The sequence below is a fragment of the Mauremys mutica genome, chromosome 1 (genome assembly GCF_020497125.1).
Source record: "Mauremys mutica isolate MM-2020 ecotype Southern chromosome 1, ASM2049712v1, whole genome shotgun sequence".
In the NCBI taxonomy this organism is placed as follows: domain Eukaryota; kingdom Metazoa; phylum Chordata; order Testudines; family Geoemydidae; genus Mauremys; species Mauremys mutica.
Window position 1 is genome coordinate 73,701,176 of NC_059072.1, and position 19,673 is coordinate 73,720,848.

Below are 19,673 nucleotides of genomic sequence, written 5' to 3' on the forward strand. Positions count from 1 at the left end.
AAAGTTTGCTGGAAAATAACAGTCCAGAGTCCAGGCTGCAGGCAATTGGAGGGTTTATTGGGGCTAAACGAGCAAGCATATTCCAAAGCCTTTACATCAGTCGGGCTATCTCTATACGCCAATAAAGTTTTCCTCTTCCTCTCCCCCAACTATATTTCTATACACCAGCAGAACCCCCTTCTTCTCCTAACCCTTAGCTCTGCACAGGGATGGAGCTCCCTCTTCTTGGCGTACTTAATTATACTTGTAGTGGCCCTCCCCTGGTACCACTCCTTCCAATATATGGCCATGTTCCATTCTGGGGAGCCTTAAGTCGGGGGTCAATAAGACCAACTCTTTTGTACCTGATGGAAGGGGTAAAGAGCAGAGTTACTTTTGGCTATGGTTACTCTTTTGCAGACGTTGAGTCTCCTTTTTACCTCCCCTCCCCTCCAGCTGCTTGGTTACCATAGCAACCCCTTGCTCTATTAGCCCCTTATCTTCAAGGCTACCAGCTGTGGAGGGGTTGGGAGAAGAGAAGTGCAGCCTTGTGCTCTCAGGTACATACTCTTACTTGCTTATTTAGCCTATTTAAACTAAAAGCAAGAGCAGAAGCAAAATTATTATTATTTAGTCTTTACCCTATTTACTTCACATTCTTCTAATATCCAACCTCTAATTCTGCATATTCATTCCTTTGCATACATATAATTACCATATTTGTGTGCATAAACAAGAACTTTTTTGTGCAAATGTAATAGCTTTGTATGCAGAAAGAGGCCACTTTTTGAAATTATAGTTGATTGTTCCTAATTTAGTACAATGCCGTGACCTTCTCTTCATAATTATCCTACGCATCGTTTAATCACCTACAGTATTATTACTATTATTTGCTTAAAGTAGTGCTCAGAAATCCTAGCTGAGGTTAAGGCACCTTTGTGCTAGGTTCTGAACAAACACATTATAAGAGACTGTCTCTGTGCCTAACAGCTTGCACTCTAAATAGACCAGGCAGATAAAAGATGGGAGGGAAAACAGGCACAGAGAATTGAAGTGATTTGCCCAAGGTTATACAGCAGTTCAGTGGCAGAGCCAGGACAGAAACCTCAACCACTTATCCACACCACCTCCACTACAAAGTAGTTCCCTAAAAAGCAACATTATGCTTAATCAACAGCATATTTGATATAATAATTTCAAATGATGATTCCAACTTGTTGCTCTTGGGGGAAGAAGAGAATGGAAACTATTTACAGTAGAACCTCAGAGTTATGAACACCTTGAGAATGGGGGTTGTTCATAATTCTGAAATGTTTGTAATGCTGAACAAAACACTATGGTTGTTTTCAAAAGTTTGCAACTGAACATTGACTTAATACAACTTTGAAACTTTACTATGCCGGAGAAAAATGCTGCTTTAACCATTTGAATTTAAATGAAAAAAAGCACAGGGTTTCCTAACCTTGTCAAATCTTTTTTTCAAAAACATTCTCTTTATTTTTTTAGTAGTTTACGTTTAACTGTACTGTATTTATGTTTTATTTTCTCTGCTGCTGCCTGATTGAGTATTTCAGGTCAGTTCATAACTCTGGTGTTCATAACTTTGAGGTTATACTGTACTTTTGTATTGTATTGCAATAGCCTTCCAAACTCATTTCCCATTTTCTGCAAGGAAAAAAAAATCACCACTTTAAAATGTACACATTAATTTGACTGGTTAAACAGTCTATTCTGAACCAGATTTTTTTTTTCTGTGAGAAATTAGGTCACTTTGCTCCTGCTAGTTTATAAACTGGCTGTAGAATACAATACTGGGAACTGTTGCTACCAAATACTTATTGCTGTGTTCTTTACTGACACAGGACTGAGTTCTTGCATTTTATCCTGAATCTACTATAGCTGTTTTCTCAGTTGATAGGATAGTGAGTTGTGCCAGTCGGTTTAATTGGCTGAAGCTGTTTGACTTGGCATTTAGCCTTTCTGAATCTGATGCACTGTGTTTAAACCATACACATTATCAATATATCCTGCTGTTAAAGTTTAAGCAGATGCACCTGCTTGTGTTGGGAAGGGTGAAAGGAAACACATTTAATCTTTCAGCCACTTAGGACATTTTAAAACACAGACAGACTCAGTGTAATTATTATCAGCACTTTTTGTTTAAGATGACACCAGGCAAATGAAAAGGCTTTTTATAAAAGTTTCAAGAACATATTCTCTATTGGGTAAGAAAAACATATGAAAGAATTGAATGGAGCAATTTTTTTTTAAATCAGGGAGATTATTTCTCATTAATTAGTAATGTATTTCAGGATATTTTGTTTCATGTAGTATATAACATTATGAATTTAGTACACATAAAGGTTACTGCATTTGTGCATGACTTCTTAAAGAACGTGTCTATTTTAAGCCCTAGCAATTTAAAATCTTCTTTAATTAACAAAGCCTTTCAAAGCAGCAAATCTCTATTCCATGCAGATCGGCTAATCTTTTTCACTTCATCATAAGTCAAGTAAATTGCTCATTTTTTGCAGGTCTGAATATTGATGAATTCATGCCAGCCAAGTGTTATAGCTAAATAGAAGATCTTTCCTTAAAAGCATAGGAAAGTAAACCCAGTGATATTTTTCTACTGTAAAATAACTGAGGTTGTCTATACTACATGTTCCTCAGTTGTTTCATTCCTGTTTGTTTCCTGGTACTTTTGCATATATGTTAAAATTGCCACTTGTGTGTTATATATGTAGGGCCTAATCTAATTAGTTCATAATTGCCTCTATAGCTGCTTTCACTCCTGAAATTCAATCTCATCTTCAGTAGTGGCTGCACAATGCTAGCGTGTAGGCATTTTGCAGCCTTTCAGGGCTGTCCTCTTTGTAGAAACAGAGTTCCACGTTCAGTGATGTAGGAGAGGTCATGCTCCCACCTGATGAATGTCAACCAAGGAAGAATTTTGAAGGGTCTGCGTAGCCTGAAGATCAGCCTGTCCTTGAATGAGAGCTCTATGCTAATACTCAGAGCCTGCTTCAAAGCCCAATGAAGTCAGTGAGAGTCAAGCTCCTCTTTATATCAATTTTTGGAAGTCATGCTAGGTTCTTCTTAACCAAGCCCATAGAGATGTCCCTCTCCTTTTTAGTCTTCACCTGGGAAGCTCAGTATCCAGATAACTTTGGCTTGTATCTTTTTTTCCACTTGTTCCATCCTCTCGGTGAGCAGAGGATTCAATTACAGTTGGCAATGGGTTTATGCTCTTGTTCCATTTTCTCCAGATCAATGATTTCAGACTCAATTACCTCTACGTGCCTTTCTGTCTCCACCATCTGGCTATCCAGACCATTAAATTATGCTGTGAATGAATCACTTTTGTTCTCCAACAAAGGAAAGATTGCTTTCAATTTGTGCAGATTAGCATGGAGGGTTTCTAGCAATGGCTGGAACAAAATTTCTTGCCATGAGACTGGAGTTATTGAGGAGGTGTGGTGTGATTGACAGGTTGGCACCATACGATGGGTCCTTACTATTCAGCAGTGACCACACAGCATGAAGAAAGTTAACTTTTTCACCATTGATTTTTGCTTTTGGTGTTATGATTGGGCAGGTGTCCTTTGGAAATCTCTAATCTACATTTTAATTTGTTGCCTGTCTGAAGAGCAAGACCACCATAAAAATGGCTACTTGGAGTTCTGATAATACTGCTTGCTTCTGGTGTGTCAGGCTCCATAGACTGTTAATATAGCACTCCCAGCCATAAACAAAAATAACCTTGTACTCATCTGTTTTAGGGTGATCACTGTGTGTGTTGTCATTTCACTGCTGAGAGCCCTTTACCATATGTGAACTCTAAGCATGTGAGTCAGGTTGACGATGTTACTGTGGGTCACCGGATGCTGCTGCTTTAGGGGTGACAGTGTGGGTGAGACTCTAAGAATGGGTAATGTAGGGGCAATATAGGAAAATGTTTGATTCTGAATTAAATTTGCTATGGGCTGAGTCACGAAAGCTCCTCAGATCCTACCTTTCTGAATCCATAGAAACTAGACGTTACATTATAGCAATATTAATGATCCAATTTTAACTTTTTTTGTTATAAAAGTTGTAATGAAGTCTAGGACTTGTAGTCATTGACAATGCTTTGTGGTACTCAGAAATACCTCATATGTTACTTAGGAAAAGTAACTTGCTGTCACAATTTCATTTCTACATTTTCACCTTACATTTTGCTTTACTAAGGAACAAAGCAAAATCTTCACAGTGACAAGAAAATTAGTTAAATCTAAAAAGTAGCTATTAATAATGAAACCACATTTATGGTCCATTAACAAAAATAATATATCACATACACTTTATGATACTGCATGCTTCCATATAAATGAAAATTTAAATATTTAAACATGCAATAAATCAGTACATCCATTAACTGTGCTGTTTAGATACCTTCTGTATCTCAAAATAATTTATACTGCTGGGGATCCTATCACTTGGTAACAGATACCCAAGCATTCCCAAAACCTTAATCTAGGGAATATCACATTTTTAATTAGAAAAGGATTGTTGTAATGTAACCGAAGAAAATGCCAAATCTGATACACAAGCAAGGCAAAATTAAATACACGAAACAAAGGAGAATCTGTTTAAATGATTTTATGCATTCTTTTTCTTAAAATATGAAAAAAAGAAGGAAAAAAATCCTTTTTACCTGATTGCATCATTTTGGTTTTGAAATTTTGATTTAATTAAAAATCAAAAATCTTTTAGAAATGAACTTTGGAATGTGTTAACCAGAGAGATTCCCTTGCCATAGTACCACTCTGAAATGTCAATAGAGTCAGATTCACTAAACGGTTGTTAGTACACATACTCTGTACTACTATAAAAAGCTCCCAGAATTAGGAAATCAAATGAAGGTCGTAAAATGGTATATTTTGGAAGTCACTTCTGGGGAGGGTATCCTGAGTGCATTATCAGACATCTGAAAATGGTCAGAGGGTGAGTTAGAAACTGGAATAATAACCCTCTCCATATAGTATTGCCACAGCCTTCCCACCCACCACAGCTGCACCCTGCTCCTGCCCTTCTACTCAATAGTGTTATCATTCATTATTCTTACAGTGCCATAGAGGGGTATGGTACTTTACAGATTTATCCGATTATATCAGTGCTTTCTGGAGTTTACAAACAAAATTAGACTTAATATAGACATAGGGGATGGCAAGGAAAAGGTGTGAGGGGGAAGCGAGAAATGTAACAAAAATGTCATATCGTTTGGTTGATATTTGGCTTGCATGTTAGTAGTTCCAAATGTTATTTATTTTTAAATAAATAAATAAATAAGTGATTTTTTGGAGACGTGAGCAATATCACTGCTCTTTTCTCCATTTTCCTTTCCTGGTGCTCTCCTCCATGGTGAGAACCCCCCTTTCTTCCATATAAATATGCATCCCATCTCCAGTTCTGAGCTCTTCTTAACCATTTCTCAGAACTTGTGAGACTGTGTGTATCAGTGCCATCTGGTGACTCTCAGTACCAATGCACACGACTCCTGCAAAGCCTTTTGGGGGCCATTAGCATTGTGCTTCAGGTAGGCAAGAAGTTAAAATTAAACAGTAAACAATGTGTGTGTATTTCTACGAAAACACAAAGGTATATAGGCTTTAATGCTTATGCTTAAGTGCTTTGCTCGACTGGGGACAGAATGCTCTGCATCCTTGCAGGATTGAGGTCTTTGTCAATAATAGATTAGCAAGGATGCTTCAGGAGTTAAACATTAGGCACCTTGCAGAGGAGTTTTAGAGCATCACATCACACTAAATAACAAATAATAAGCCTGGGCTTTCATGACGTATAAAAAGGGGAAGCGGCTAAGTTTGTCTATACTATGCTGGTGGCATTCCGTAGAGAGTGCAGTGGTACTACCAGAGGGCATGCTGGTACATCATACAGAGCGGGAGCCAGTGAGCCTGGATATTAGGACCTGGTAAAGATGGAGAAGAGGGTATGCCTTTAAATCAGTTAATTACTGAGTATCCCACTAATCCTGGTTATTTGAGCATGTAGTTCTAAAGCAGATGGATTTAACTGATTTCTTTCCCCCTCCCTCCCTCCCCCCCCAAAAAAACCAACGACCTTCACTTCAAGTCATCATTTATTGGGCTGCATTTTCTGAGATGAGCATAGTGTTCTTATTAGTTGGCACTGATAGCAGCTGAAGATTTGTGACAGAAATAAGATGTAACATTCCCGAGCATTATTACGCATTTGGGAAGTGGTAGCAGTTTATTTTTCCTGTCTCAAAGGCCTGGGATACAGTGCAGTTGGAAAGTCTAGCAAAAGAACATTCTGAGAAGTTAAGACTGACAATGAGTTTTTGACTGAGTGCCCAGGTCCGTGACACTCTGCCTTTCACGTTGCTTAGCAACTCCGTGTTATCACAAAGAAACTGATATTAAAGCTGGAGCAGGCTGGATATGGTAATTTATGTGGGAAGATACTAGTTTCTCTTGAAGTGGGAAAACCATTTTATTTCTAGTTTCTATCAGCGTGACTTGGTTTCACATGACAGATTGTAGCACATCCCTCTTTGTGGACATTTTACCTAATAAGGTAAAGAGTAGCTCTGCTCTGGAAAGTGACTATGTAAAAATGACACCTTGTTATTCACTAGATCTGCTCCCTGTGTATACTCGGACGTATCTGCCAACATCAGTGACAAAAGTAGTTTGTTACAGCAGGTTACTGAGAGTGTGTTTGATTATTAATAATTATTTATTATTTGTATTACTGTAGCACCTAAGAGCCCCAGTCATGGACTCAGACCCCATTGTGCTAAACACTGAACAAAAAGACGGTTTGTCTGCCAAAGAGATTACTGTCTAAGTTGGACTTCTTTCTTTTTTTGCATCATCAACAGGATTATTTACTACATTGCAGTTGTACCTGTGTTTTACCCACTGAAAGTAATAGGGTGGCACATGTGCCACTGCTTGCTGAATTTGCAGATCATGGGACTACACAGGTGTAACTCAAGGTACTGTGTGAGAAGGAAAGAACCCAGCTACTTTCAGATCTGTGGAGGAGTGGCAGGGCTGGCAGTTAGGGGAAAAAAGTCTTTATTAACTGAGCAAATTTGATACTGAAAGTTTTGTGACACAATAAACATGGAGCCCCACAAGGGGCATTTTTATAGTAGGGGCCAGGGTCAGGGTTTGAGTGGCAGGAGAGGGTGCACAAGAGGCTTAGGTTTAAACACAGAATGCCATTTCTGAGATTTCTGATTTATTTCAGGAGTTTTATTTTAATCAAAACAATACAAACTGGCAGTCTCTGGCTGCATTCCTGCCATGCAGCTTTCCATAAATGATCTCTAATATATAAACCAACAAACAGGAAAGTACTTATGGGTCCTTAAGGCTCCCTGTCTGGGCTTTTGGTCAGCAATACTGCTCTGTCTCTCTCATGGGAGTAACCCAGTTCCTCACTGTGCTTGTTGTCACTGCAGAGTTAACTCGTTTTATAACTTGTGTCCACCCCCCTGAACTCACGTTCTGTTCATACGCAAAAAACCCTTTAGTGTGGTGGTGCCTTTAACTCAACTTGGCTGACCTATCAGGGTATGTCTACGCTGCAGCAGGGAGCGTGCCTCCCAGCCCAGATAGACAGGGTGGACGTTGCAGCTTGTGTGGCAGCCCGACCCTCTTGGTCTGAGCTCGAGTAGATAGCTTGAGTCTCCATCAAAGCCACAACACCCACATAGCTATTTTCAGTGCACTAGCTAGAGTCCAGCTAGCACAAATTTGTCTACCCACACTAAGAGGTTTCTATGCGCATGCGCACACACACACACACACTCTCTCTCTCTCTCACTGTTTTCAGTGAAAACATCACCTGAGTGTTAACTTGCAGTGTGGCTCCTCTCACTCAAACCAGGCTAACTTGAGAGGTGTTACCTCGAATGTTGATAATTTGAGATAGCTCTGCATTGATGATATAGCCTTTAAGATCCTGAACCTAATTAGAGCCTGTTGCCCCTAGGAAGCATCAAGCTAGCAGTGCTTCCCTGAGCAGACTCTTGCTAGAAGTTAACCCCAAGCCCCACAAACTGTGAGCTGGCTCAGTGGGGTCTCTTCCTAAGGGCACCATGGGACTGGGGGTTATGCGGGGCTGTGCAGTGTCTTCCAATGATCAGCAAAAAACCCATATCCTCACCACCACATAGTCACTTTTCAGATCAGAACAATACTTTAAGCTGTGCTGCTCATTGTTATTTGTATTGATTACAAGACCGCTTCCCATAGCCGCCAAGTTCTCTTCAGTCCCACACACAACATTTCTTGCTGGTGAGAAAAAGCAACTGATGTTTCACCCTTAAGATTTCCTGAGCAGGGTGAGCAAGCATGTGTGGGGAAAACAGAATCTATCTCCTGCACGTCTCAGAACCAGAGGGACCTGGGGGCACCAGAGGACCCCAGGGTATTAGAGGGAGTTGGGTTGCTGGGATGGCTTGCTGTGAAAGAGAGCATGGAAGGGGGACGTGTATATGGCTGTTGGGAGGAGAGAGCCTGGGGAAGAATTATTGGGGTGAGAAAAGCTGGAACAGCCTGAGGGGGTGGTTGTCAGTGGACGAGATGGGAAGAGCCTTCCTGGGGCAGCTTGGGGAGAGAGTTGTTGGGGCCAGTGGTAGGGACTGGAGGATTGTTAGGGGTGTGGGGGCCCTGGATCAGCTACCCTCACCCTGCCCCAGCCTCTCCCCATTAGCCTTCTCAGTTCTGTCCCCTTCCCGTTCCTGGCCCCAACTGTCCCATCAGCCCCCTATTCTTTCCCATGCCCCTCCCTTTCAGATGCTGTCTCTGCCTCCCAAGAGGCACACTGGCAAGGGGGATCAAAAACAAAGTGGAGGCAGAAAGGCTACCTGAAAACAGCACCACAATTCCCCCTTCCCCCATCCCCAGTGCCTGGGAGGAGGAATTGTAGGTGTCTATTGGTGAATGTGAGAGATGTGAATGCGTGAGATCTCAGCAGAGATGTGGGTTTGTGGGACAGGGCTTTCAAATGCAAAACTCCAGAATGTCTTGAAGGGGTGAAGAATCCATGCGTTGTTTACTTACTAACTTACATAATTCAGTAATTTTCCTGTCCTTAGTACACATTAGTAATGTTTTACTTGAATCCTGTGTCTCTTATCTAGTCTGAACTCAAGTAGCTAACACAGTAAAATACTTCAATGAAAGCAGATGAGTTTTCTGAGATTTTGCTGCATTGCAATATAGTAAGTTAGTCATATTTTCTGAGAATGTTCAAGGAAGCAAAAATGAAGGTATTTGTATGGATACAAAAGAGGCCTCAAGGAGTTGTTACAAACAGTGTCCAAATGGAGGATGTATAACTGGGTGACTCAGTCAGGGATGGGATATAGAGCTTGTCATCTCCAGGTTACTGTTTCGTATCTAAGATGGGCTTGTAATGAGCATATGCCTAGAACTGATCTGACACCAGTCTGACTTTACAGGAGTTTCTCCTGACTTACACTGATGTAAGCAAGATCAGAATCAGGTCTCTCAAGCCTTCACTGTTTGAAGGCTGTTTGGTGGCCTCTACATAACTTATGAGTAAGGCTATGTTTATGTCATGGAGGTCATGAAAGTCATGGAATCTGTGACTTCCAGAGACCTCCATGACATTTTCTGCTTCAGCCCCTGCTTCAGCCCATGGGACTGGAGCTGACAGCCAGCAGGGCCAGGCAGGGCAAGCCATGGGTGACAGCCTTCTCAGGGTCCCCCTGCAGGGTTCCAGTGACAGGTAACAGCCTCTTGAGGGTCCCTTTGCAGGGTTCCCGCAACAGACAACAGCCTCCTTAAGGGGGACCTCCTCAGGGTTCCAGTGACTTTGATAGATAATCTCACTATTGCCCACCACAAATCTGACAAATGGTTGGTAGACTTTTTGTTTTTGAAAATACAATAGCAACACATTCTCAGACTGCATGCTTTTTAAAAATTCCTTTTCATTGTTGTTTATAACATAGCTAGACTATGATTACCATATTGTGCTAAAATATTAGATTTTTTTTCTGTGTACAATCAATTTTTTAAACCTAAACCAAACTCTTATTTAGTTAAAAATCTAATTTTAGGCTAGGCTAATCCTCAAATTGTGAATAAAGTTCTCAATAATATAAAATGACTGAAAGATGGATTTAATAGTTCTTTGTGTTTAACTCTAAGCTTTGAATCAAAAGAAGGTACAGTACTGGATTTAAAATCCCTTTCTTTGATTGATACCTCTTTACATGGCTTTTCAGTTTAAGATGTTTAAGCTGGAATTTATCTGCTGAAGTGAAATGTAATTGTATTTGTAAATAAAATGATTTTTTTCTTCATGTTGCAGAGTACAGACAACTCAAATGTATCTGTAATTGCCCAGAACAAGAAGTGCTTTGACAATGACATTGTTTGCTCAAAGAGTGTTTTGATCTCTGTTGGAGACACTGAGATTTATTTTAGTGAACCTTCTGACAAACAGGTTAGTTATTCTCTTTCCTTGTTTGGATGACCCTTTAAGGTACATGTCTGAAACACACAAATTTAATTTATTAAACTGAGTCTCATTCAATCTAAAGTATCAAAAACATCCAAGCTTGATGTAGCTTGTGTCCCCATGAAAATTCTGTTTCTTCACTGCTTTTTCAAGCCCCCTTTCCCTTTCCCCTTCCACACCCATATTGGTCCCACTGGGAAGAATGCTTGGCTGCTGCTCCTCCAATGGAACCAAGGAGTTTTTGAATTAGTTTGTCCATGTGCTTTTGTGACGGAAGGCAGCATCTGAGCCAAAATAACTACAAATAAAATAAAAATTCTTAAAACAAAACAGCTGAGGCAATGCTCCCTAGTTGCTCAATAACATGCTAGGGTTAAGCTATACTTTAAAATACTCCTTGGGCTAGTTATTAGTTGGCTCTATCTCTTGGTTGTCTGCGTTATAGAAGTGCTGTTGTAGATCTTTCACAAATATCCATTTCTGACAGAGGACCTCAAGGGGACGGGAAAACCCCCCAACATATCAGCTTTGGAAGGCTGGATATTATACAGTGGTACACTTTCCAGAACAGGAAATTACAATCCTGTGGGACAAGAAGACAACGATACATGTCAAAGTTGGACCTCGGTGGAAGGTGCACCAAATTGTAAACTTGATATTGTATACAATGTATTTTATATTACCAAGAGGTTCATTCATGCTGAAAGAAATACAATGTGGGGTGGAAATATGGGGAGGCCCTTGGAATTCAGTGTATTAACATTTCATCTTTGGGCACTTTTGAAACCTGGTTTAGATAACAAAGCAAAGATGGATCCAAAGCAGAATATTGGATATAAACTCCTTGAATTTGGATTTTTTCCTCCCAGATATGAACCTCATGGCTGAGGTCATTATGAGGTCACAAGTTCTATGACTTTGGTGGTCTCACTCTTGGTGTATATTTATCAATAAAACCTTGATGCAATTTAGCAGAATTCAGCCCAATACATTCTGCTAAGAATCTCAGCTGGTATGTTGCAGGTTAAGTAACAGCAACATTTAAGAAATTGAATGCTGGCTGCCTACGCTATTCCTGGATCAAGCTAGCACTGTCATTCTTTAACTCTCATAAGCAATAATAAAATGAAATTATCTTAAATTGAGAAAAATAAATACAGGCCAAATTGTGATTTCATTAGGAGTTCTTGTGGAATAAATTACTATTTGGCATAAGCAAGTGTGTCAGAATCTGGCTTTAAACGAGTAACAAGTACTTGTACAGTCTGAGGTTTACACTAGATATTGAAATCAATATATTTGCTTGTCTTCTAATCGTAGGAGTGTTACATTGGTAATGCTGCTTTCAGTCAGGTTATTTTAGTAATTCAAAGATGTTTCAGGTAGTAGCACGAAGCATACGAGGGCTGCCCGGGAGGGGCGGGGGGGCAAGTGGGGCAATTTGCCCCAGGCCCCCACAAGAATATAGTATTTTATAGTATTGCAACTTTTTTTTATGGAAGGGGCCCCCAAAATTGCTTTGCCCCAGGCCCCCTGAATCCTCTGGGCGGCGCTGAAAAATACTGTCAAGCATACTCAGATGCTTTCAGTGCTCCAAATGCAACTGTTGACTTCTGTGGAATAATCATTATTGTCTTTGTTTTTAATTGACATCCCTGGTAATACATTCCACTGCTCTCCTGTGACATTCAGGTGTTAGTGTGACCCAAATTAAGGCGAGAAGAGATTGAGATGATACAGTTGTAGAAGAGTCAGCTTAGTTTATTACATATTCACGTTTTGGGATTAAAATAAACACGGGCAAACAACCCAGCCAGGGAAAAGGATCTAGGAAAGAAATAGGAGACACTCTCTGAGTACCTACCTAGCTGTTCTCTCAGGGTATGTTTAAATTGCAGTCAGAGGTATGACTTCTGCACATATAGACAAACCAGATCTAGCTTTGATCTAGCTATCTCCAGTAACAATAGCAGTGAATTTGCAGCAGTACATGCTGTACAAGCCCACCCAGTTTCCTGGGTATGTACTTAAGTAGCTAGCCCATTGCTGCCTGTGCTGTGCTATTCCTCTATTGTTGTTCAAGCTAGCTAGATCAAAGCTAGCTCGGGTTTGTCTACACATGCTGCAGTCACACCTCTGACTGCAGTGTAGACATACTCTCAGTTTCAACCATGAATGCACATGCTCAGAAAGGGGTTCTGAAGGGCTCCCTCAGCGAGAGGAGTTATAGTGCCCATACAAGGACACCAATACATCACACTCTTCTCCCCCTCACACACACCTTTCTCTGAGACTTCAGCTCAACCTGAAAGGGCCTGCAGTAGTAGGACCTAAAGAAACAACAATTTATTAGAATGAACCCAAAGCACTCTGGGAGTCTGAATGTCCATCATCTTGATTGTACTATTGAACAGAAAAAATAAGTTATTTTCTTTATATATTCATTGCTAGTGCATGCCCCAATATTAAGAGTGCTACAGGTGACTGGCTTGTGCCAGTTGATATGAATGCCCTCGCTATTCTAACTTGGATATAGGCAGAAGGTCTTCATGATCATTATTTAGTCAGGCTCCAATCAGGGGCGGCTCCAGGCCCCAGCACGCCAACCGCGTGCTTGGGGCGGTATGCCGCGGGGGCCGCTCTGTGGGAGGTCCACCGGAGCCGCGGGACCAGCGACCAGCAGAGCGCCCCCCGTGGCATGCCACTGTGCTTGGGGCGGCGAAATGTCTAGAGCCACCCCTGGCTCCAATGGTATGAGGTAATGTACCGGAACTTTTGGCTTTTGACTTGGGAGTTTTGAAGAGATCCTAGAGATTTCAGTGAGAAATTAAAGATACGTTCTGGGAAGCAGAAAATAGAATAAAAAATGAAAATATAATGTTCTGCTTTTAAAACCTTTAGTTTGGAGGTCTAAATATATTGACACTTCAAATATTGTCAAAGTGTGGGTCAGGGTTATAATCACCCTGTAAACTTGACATAAAGGCAACGTTAATTTAGTTTCCTCTCCCTTAAAACTATTTAAAAAGTAAAACCAAAAACCAAAAATGTTTGACCACTGTCAGTAATCAAACTGTAATTACAAACCAATCAAAAGATGTTTAAAAAATTTCAATTTATGTTTTAGGGTAAATTAGCAGGTTTATGTGGAAATTTTGATAAATACACTTCAAATGATCTGACTACATCAAATAACATGGAAGTGAGAAACGCTCAGGTTTTTGGAGAGAGTTGGGCAATAGGACAGGTAAGTAACATATTTGTTCACCAACTTAGAAATAAACAGTATGAAAAGTTAATTATTGTGTAAAAGAACATGTAAACACTGAGAGTGCTGACATTTTCCAAATTGCCAGTCAAATCAATGCATGGGAGGGACATTTGGATACTTACAGAAGAAACTTTGTGGTATAAAGATACCCCTGTATCTCAGTAAGTAGATGATGTTGAGTTTAAGTGAAAAACCAAACCAAATAATTTTGGGAATGTTTTTTTAGGAAACAAAATAATTGTTTTACAACAGAGTCCTGGTGCATGCTATACTAATATAAATTATAATATTAATATATAGGAAAAACTAGAATCTGCAAAGTTCACATCTAGATCTGAACTTCCCCAAAGTTTGGGATATATTGAATCTTGTATTTTGGACTGGGTAGTATTTTGTCCAGACTAGTTTTAAATTCTCAAGTGATGGAACTTCCATCGTTATTTCACAGCCCAATATATCTCCACAAAGGGAAATTTCCCCAAATTTTCCCTTTCTTAATTTTCTTCAATTACTACTTTGTTATAAAGCTGCGTGTAACTGAAATAATTTCTTTCCCTCCTTTGTATTAATGCCCCCAACATTTGTAGACTGATATGTCTCTGCTTAGCCAGCCTGTGCATACTTTACTCTCTTTAATCTTTCCTCACAAGGAAACCACTCTAGTCTCCCCCATTATCCTTTCACTTTGTCAATATCTTTCTGGTAATGTGGTGGCCATAACCGAACATGATATTCTCTGTGCAGCTGCATCAGATCATCAGACAAGAGATCATAACGTTCTGCTCCATGACGTGGTGCCTTTGCTTACACAGCCCAGCTTGCTCTGGCTATTTTTAGAGCTGCATACTGTTGCAAAGTCATGTCTAATTTCCTGTCTGTGATCAGCACTAGGTCTCTGTCACCATTGCTGCTTCCCAGTTTTTTCTTTCCCACCCTGGGTACATATGTTGGATGAACTTGCATTCAGCAAGTTGAGTGCCCTTTTGTTAAACTTTCCTGCCCATTCGTTTTTCATTTTGAAGGAGGAGATTCAAAAAGGGAATTGAGTATCTCCGTCATTTTTGAGTTATCATGATGATCTTTGGCTCTTTGTTTTTTATGAGTTAATCTGTTCCTACTGCTGCTTCTTCATTTGAATATATAGGGCTAAATCATCCCTAGTGTGATGCCATTTAAAGTCAATGGCAAAACACCAGGGATAGATTTGCCCCATGATGTTCTGTTTGTGATATTATAATTGGTTGCTCTGGAAACGATTGCACTGTGTCACAAATAAAAAAAATTGTCTTCATGTATGGAGCATGAAGCAGAAACATCTGACTTCTTATAAACAAAAAGCAAAGGTTATTTTTCATGCAAATGTTTTCAATTATAAAACACAGGAAAGTATTTGCTGTTTAACATTGCTTTCTCTGCTCCCTGGCAATGGGAGTTTTGCTATATCCCAAAAGTAAGTCTCTTGTAAAACAATCAAACAAACAAAAACAAAAAACAAGAACAAAAACATAGTTCCTATAAATAGTTTAAACTCATTTTGTGTTTTTTTTAAGTGTAAAAGCCCAAATGAAACCATAAAGCCATGTGAGGTGCATCAGAGCAAGTTCCCCTATGCCAAAAGGGAATGCTCAATTTTGTACAGTGATGTTTTTGCTCCTTGTCGAAATGTGGTAAGTTTATACTTTATTAACTATTCAAAGATGAACATATTGATTCTGAATCTCTGGTAGCAAAATATTCAAGAGTCAATAATTAATTCCTTGTTACAGTACAACTGGAAGACATTGACTCAGCCCCCAGTGCTGTAAAGATCTCTGGGTGGGTGAACTCCTGTGCTTGTACAAAGTTCCTTGCAAGATTGGAGCCAAAGTCTGCATCGTAAAGCTATAGGACAGTTGGTGGGATTTTCAGTATTATTAAATGTCATGGACATGACCCTCTTTCCGATAATGGAAAGTTTTGGGTTACCAGTTTGGAAAATCAAGTTTCTACTGTATTAGTGTATTTGTATGTTGTTAACTAAGTTTAAGACTATTCACATGCATCAAGGGATTCTGAAAATTTGATAGCCACAAGCATTAAATACACGATATGAAAAGTTGGAGACACGTATAGCTTTTATCTCAGGTGGCTGTCTTCTGTCATTTGTCCTGCTCAATCTGTATATGAGGATGTTGGGGGAGAGAGTGAGAAGATTTGGATGTCAGAGCCATGATAACGTAATTGACTGGTAACTAACCTTTTTATCAAATGTGTGGCCAATGTCTTGGCTTTGCTGGTACCTGGCTAATAGGGGCTTGGATTATAGCAAGTTGTCTAAGGCTCAATCCAGACAAGGTGGAGATGGTGCAGATAGCTTGAGGAAAGTGTGACAAGGGAAGTCTCTGACCCCATTAATAAGGGTGTTTGCTGAGCCTTTATCAAATAGTTTGTAATCTGCATATTTGTCTGGATTTCTGATTGTATCTTCCTACTCAGGTGCCTTCAGTTACCAAAAGGGCCTTTTTACAGCTAGTTCATGCTGCTGCAGTTTACTGCTATTGGTGTCCGAACTAGATAGATTAAAGCTAGCTTGAGTATGTCTACATATGCAGGTATGCTGGAACAATTTGTATAGTGGGGGTACTGAGATCCATTGAACCAAACTGTAAATCCTGTAAATGATGGAAACCACTTCAAGGCAAGGGGGTGTGCCCCTAGTTCCAGCATCTATGTACACATCCTGCGATTACACTCCTTAATTGCAGTGTAGGCATTGGTGCTTGCCACAGTTCTTTATGACTTCTAGACATAACGAATGGTATCTCTAGATGGCCTATCAGAAACGGAATCTCTTGACTTTCAGGGCATGGTGTAAGGACTACCAATTTGGTCAGAAATTTGCCTGATGGAACAGTTACAGTGCTGTACATAGTTTAACTATGGAGTGAATAGATTTAGTCATAGTGACATTAGCCAACATTTTAGGAATTTTTTGAGCATCAGCCTGTGATGAGTATATTTTCAAAATATAAAATTGAAATAGAAATGGCATCTTCAGAAGGTAAATTTTTTTCTCTAAAAACAAACAAAAACTTAGGAATTCGGTTTTTTGTTGTGCACTCACTTTTCTCTATTTTACCAGTGTTTGGGATCATTTTCCAACAATGGCACTTAAATTGTGTTGGCAAAATTATGTTCACAAGAATTCAGCTCACATGCAAAACATGAAGTTGCATATCCAATTGCGTATTTACACACATACACATATCTTTGGTGTGCAACACACTTTGCAGGTGCAAGTACATTCCAGGTGTATATACCACTTAGACCTCATTGTTTGAAAATTTGGCTCATGGTGTCTTCGTAGTTTTCAGTAAAGCAGCCATTCTGAGTTATTGATTGTGATGCAATTTCTGTAGACCTAAAATGTGTTACCAATGATTGATTGAAAACTACTAAACTAAGCTCCCCACTGTTTAATATTTCCAGCTTTTAGAATTGCAGTAAGAATTTTTATGATGATTTAAGGTTGCCTCAGTCTGACAAAGGGTTATTTTATAATTCAAGTTGCAGAAATAATGCAATAGTTTCTTTCTTTTTAAGTTTTAGAGTTCTGAACGGCATGGGGAAGCAAATGGATGTGTGGGCTAATGCAAATCTGGGGAGCTATAAGACAAATGAGAGAGAAAATCTTGAAAATACAGAAATATTTTACTTTTGTTTAAATGACAACAGCTCCAGAAATTCAGCCACTTTTTCTCAGACATTCTATTTCTTGCCAGAAAATGACACTGATTTTTTTTTAAAGTAAAGTAAATCAACTTGTAAAATTGCTCAGCAAGGTCTTCCTTTCATGTTATCACTGTCCTGGTCTTGATATTGTTAATGTAAAACTACAGATATTACACTAGATGGCAGTATTTGCCTTATAAAAATAGAAAATCACACACTTTGGCTAAATGTTGTAACCATGCAAATGTTCATAATCACTAAATAGCAAGAGTGTTGGCAGGCGTACTGCATGAACTTTATGATATACACTTTTAGTTTTCTAGACAAGCTACATTGTTTAGGGCAACTTGAAAGTTGTTCAGTGTTCTTCATCAAGACTTGAACGCACTATTGGGGGCCTGCAGCTGTTCAGTACTGCTGTAGTTGGGAAACACACCGTGTGCAATGGCAGACCTCTCTATGAAGATAATGGCGTTACTGTGTGTGCGTGATTGTGCATAGGGGGTGTGGGGATGCTACTACAAGATCAGTCAGTTCTAGCCTGTGTGGACAAATCTATTTATACCTATGTTAAAAGATAAAGTAACTTACCCAGGCATTAGAAAATGTTCAGATTTCTATGACAGAGTTTGAGGGTTGAGTTCTGCTGTCTTTCTAAACACAGAATTCCATTTGAAACTGGTGGGAGTTTTGGTGCAAAGTGATGGCAAGGTGGGGCCCACACGTTCAATTGCTTTTTTTCCCCTTCACTTTTCAGATTGATGTGACTTCATTTGTCAAAAATTGCCATACAGACACATGTAATTGTAATCTTGGTGGGGACTGTGAGTGTTTGTGTACAAGCATTGCAGCTTATGCTTACAAATGCTGCCAGCAGGGTGCAGCAATTCATTGGAGATCTCCCTCTGTCTGTCGTAAGTACATGATTGATCATGTCCCCAGAAACCACAATAAAGAAACACTGGATTATCTGACCTTTTAATGATTGATTTCTGTTGACACATAAGGAAAAAGAAAGATTAAAGTTCTCATTGACAATACAAATGATCAGAAGTGGGATAGGAGAAGCTATAATATATATGTACTTCTGCTCTAAATTTTTCATGCAGTCCATGCATTAACAAGTTAGTCATTTAGAACTGGATTTACAGCCCTCTATAAGGAAATGGGCTATGATCACAATATTTGTGCATAGGTCCATCAATAGCTATTAGCCAGGATGGGCAGGGATGTGTTCCTAGCCTCTGTCTGCCAGGTGCTGGGATTAGGTGACAGGCAGGGCCAGATTAACTCTCCTGTGGGGCCGGGGCTATTAGATTTTGTGGGGCCTCCATATACAAGTCTTTTTTTCTAATTTAAAACAAAACGATCACAATTATGGCATCGAGGCTATTAACGCTATACTAAACTTGCCTTTTAATTAACATAAAGCCATTTTGTGGTTACATTTCAGTTTTAAAACATGTAGACTATAGTTAAATTAATTCAAAATAGCCTATTTGTTACCTTAGAACAGCTGTTACATTGTTTTCTTTCTGGGAGGGAGTTTGGGTGCAGGAGGGGGCTCCAGGCTGGGGCACAGTGTTGGGGTGCAAGAGAGGGTGAGGGGTGTGAGCTCTGGGAGGGAGTTTGGGTGCAGGAGGGGATTCTGACCTGGGGCAAGGGGTTAGGGTGCAGGAGGAGGTGTGGAGTCTGGGAGGGAGTTTGGGTGCAGGAGGGGATTCTGACCTGGGGCAGGGGGTGGGGTGCAGAAGGAGTTGTGGGCTCTGGGTGGGAGTTTGGGTGCAGGAGGGGATTCTGACCTGGGGTCAGGGGGTTGCGGGTGCAGGAGGAGGTGTGGAGTCTGGGAGGGACTTTGGGTGCAGGAGGGGATTCTGACCTGGGGCAGGGGGTGGGGTGCAGAAGGAGTTGTGGGCTCTGGGTGGGAGTTCGGGTGCAGGAGGGGATTCTGACCTGGGGCATGGGGTTGGGGCACAGGAGGGGATGTGAGGTGCAGGAGGTGCTTACCACAGGTGGCTCCCAGCTGAATGCACAGCAGGGCTCAGGCAGGCTGCCTGCCTGCATGCCGTAGCCCCATGCCACTCCTGGAAGCGGCCGGCTGCTGGTACATCTCTCATGTGTCTCCGCACGCTGTCCCCACCTGCAAGTGCTGCCTCCACAGCTCCCATTGGCCAAAGGGAGC

General features: G+C 40.4%; 1 protein-coding gene across 1 annotated transcript in view; it reads left to right on the top strand.

The window, feature by feature from the left end:
• Positions 1 to 19,673, top strand: part of OTOGL (otogelin like) — a 133,362-nt gene that overhangs the window by 49,704 nt on the left and 63,985 nt on the right. The window contains exons 26-30 of the mRNA XM_045032935.1: positions 10,360 to 10,494; positions 10,997 to 11,143; positions 13,637 to 13,756; positions 15,331 to 15,447; positions 18,249 to 18,405. Of these exons, the coding sequence (XP_044888870.1) occupies positions 10,360 to 10,494; positions 10,997 to 11,143; positions 13,637 to 13,756; positions 15,331 to 15,447; positions 18,249 to 18,405 (676 nt within the window). The remainder of the gene's footprint in view (positions 1 to 10,359; positions 10,495 to 10,996; positions 11,144 to 13,636; positions 13,757 to 15,330; positions 15,448 to 18,248; positions 18,406 to 19,673) is intronic.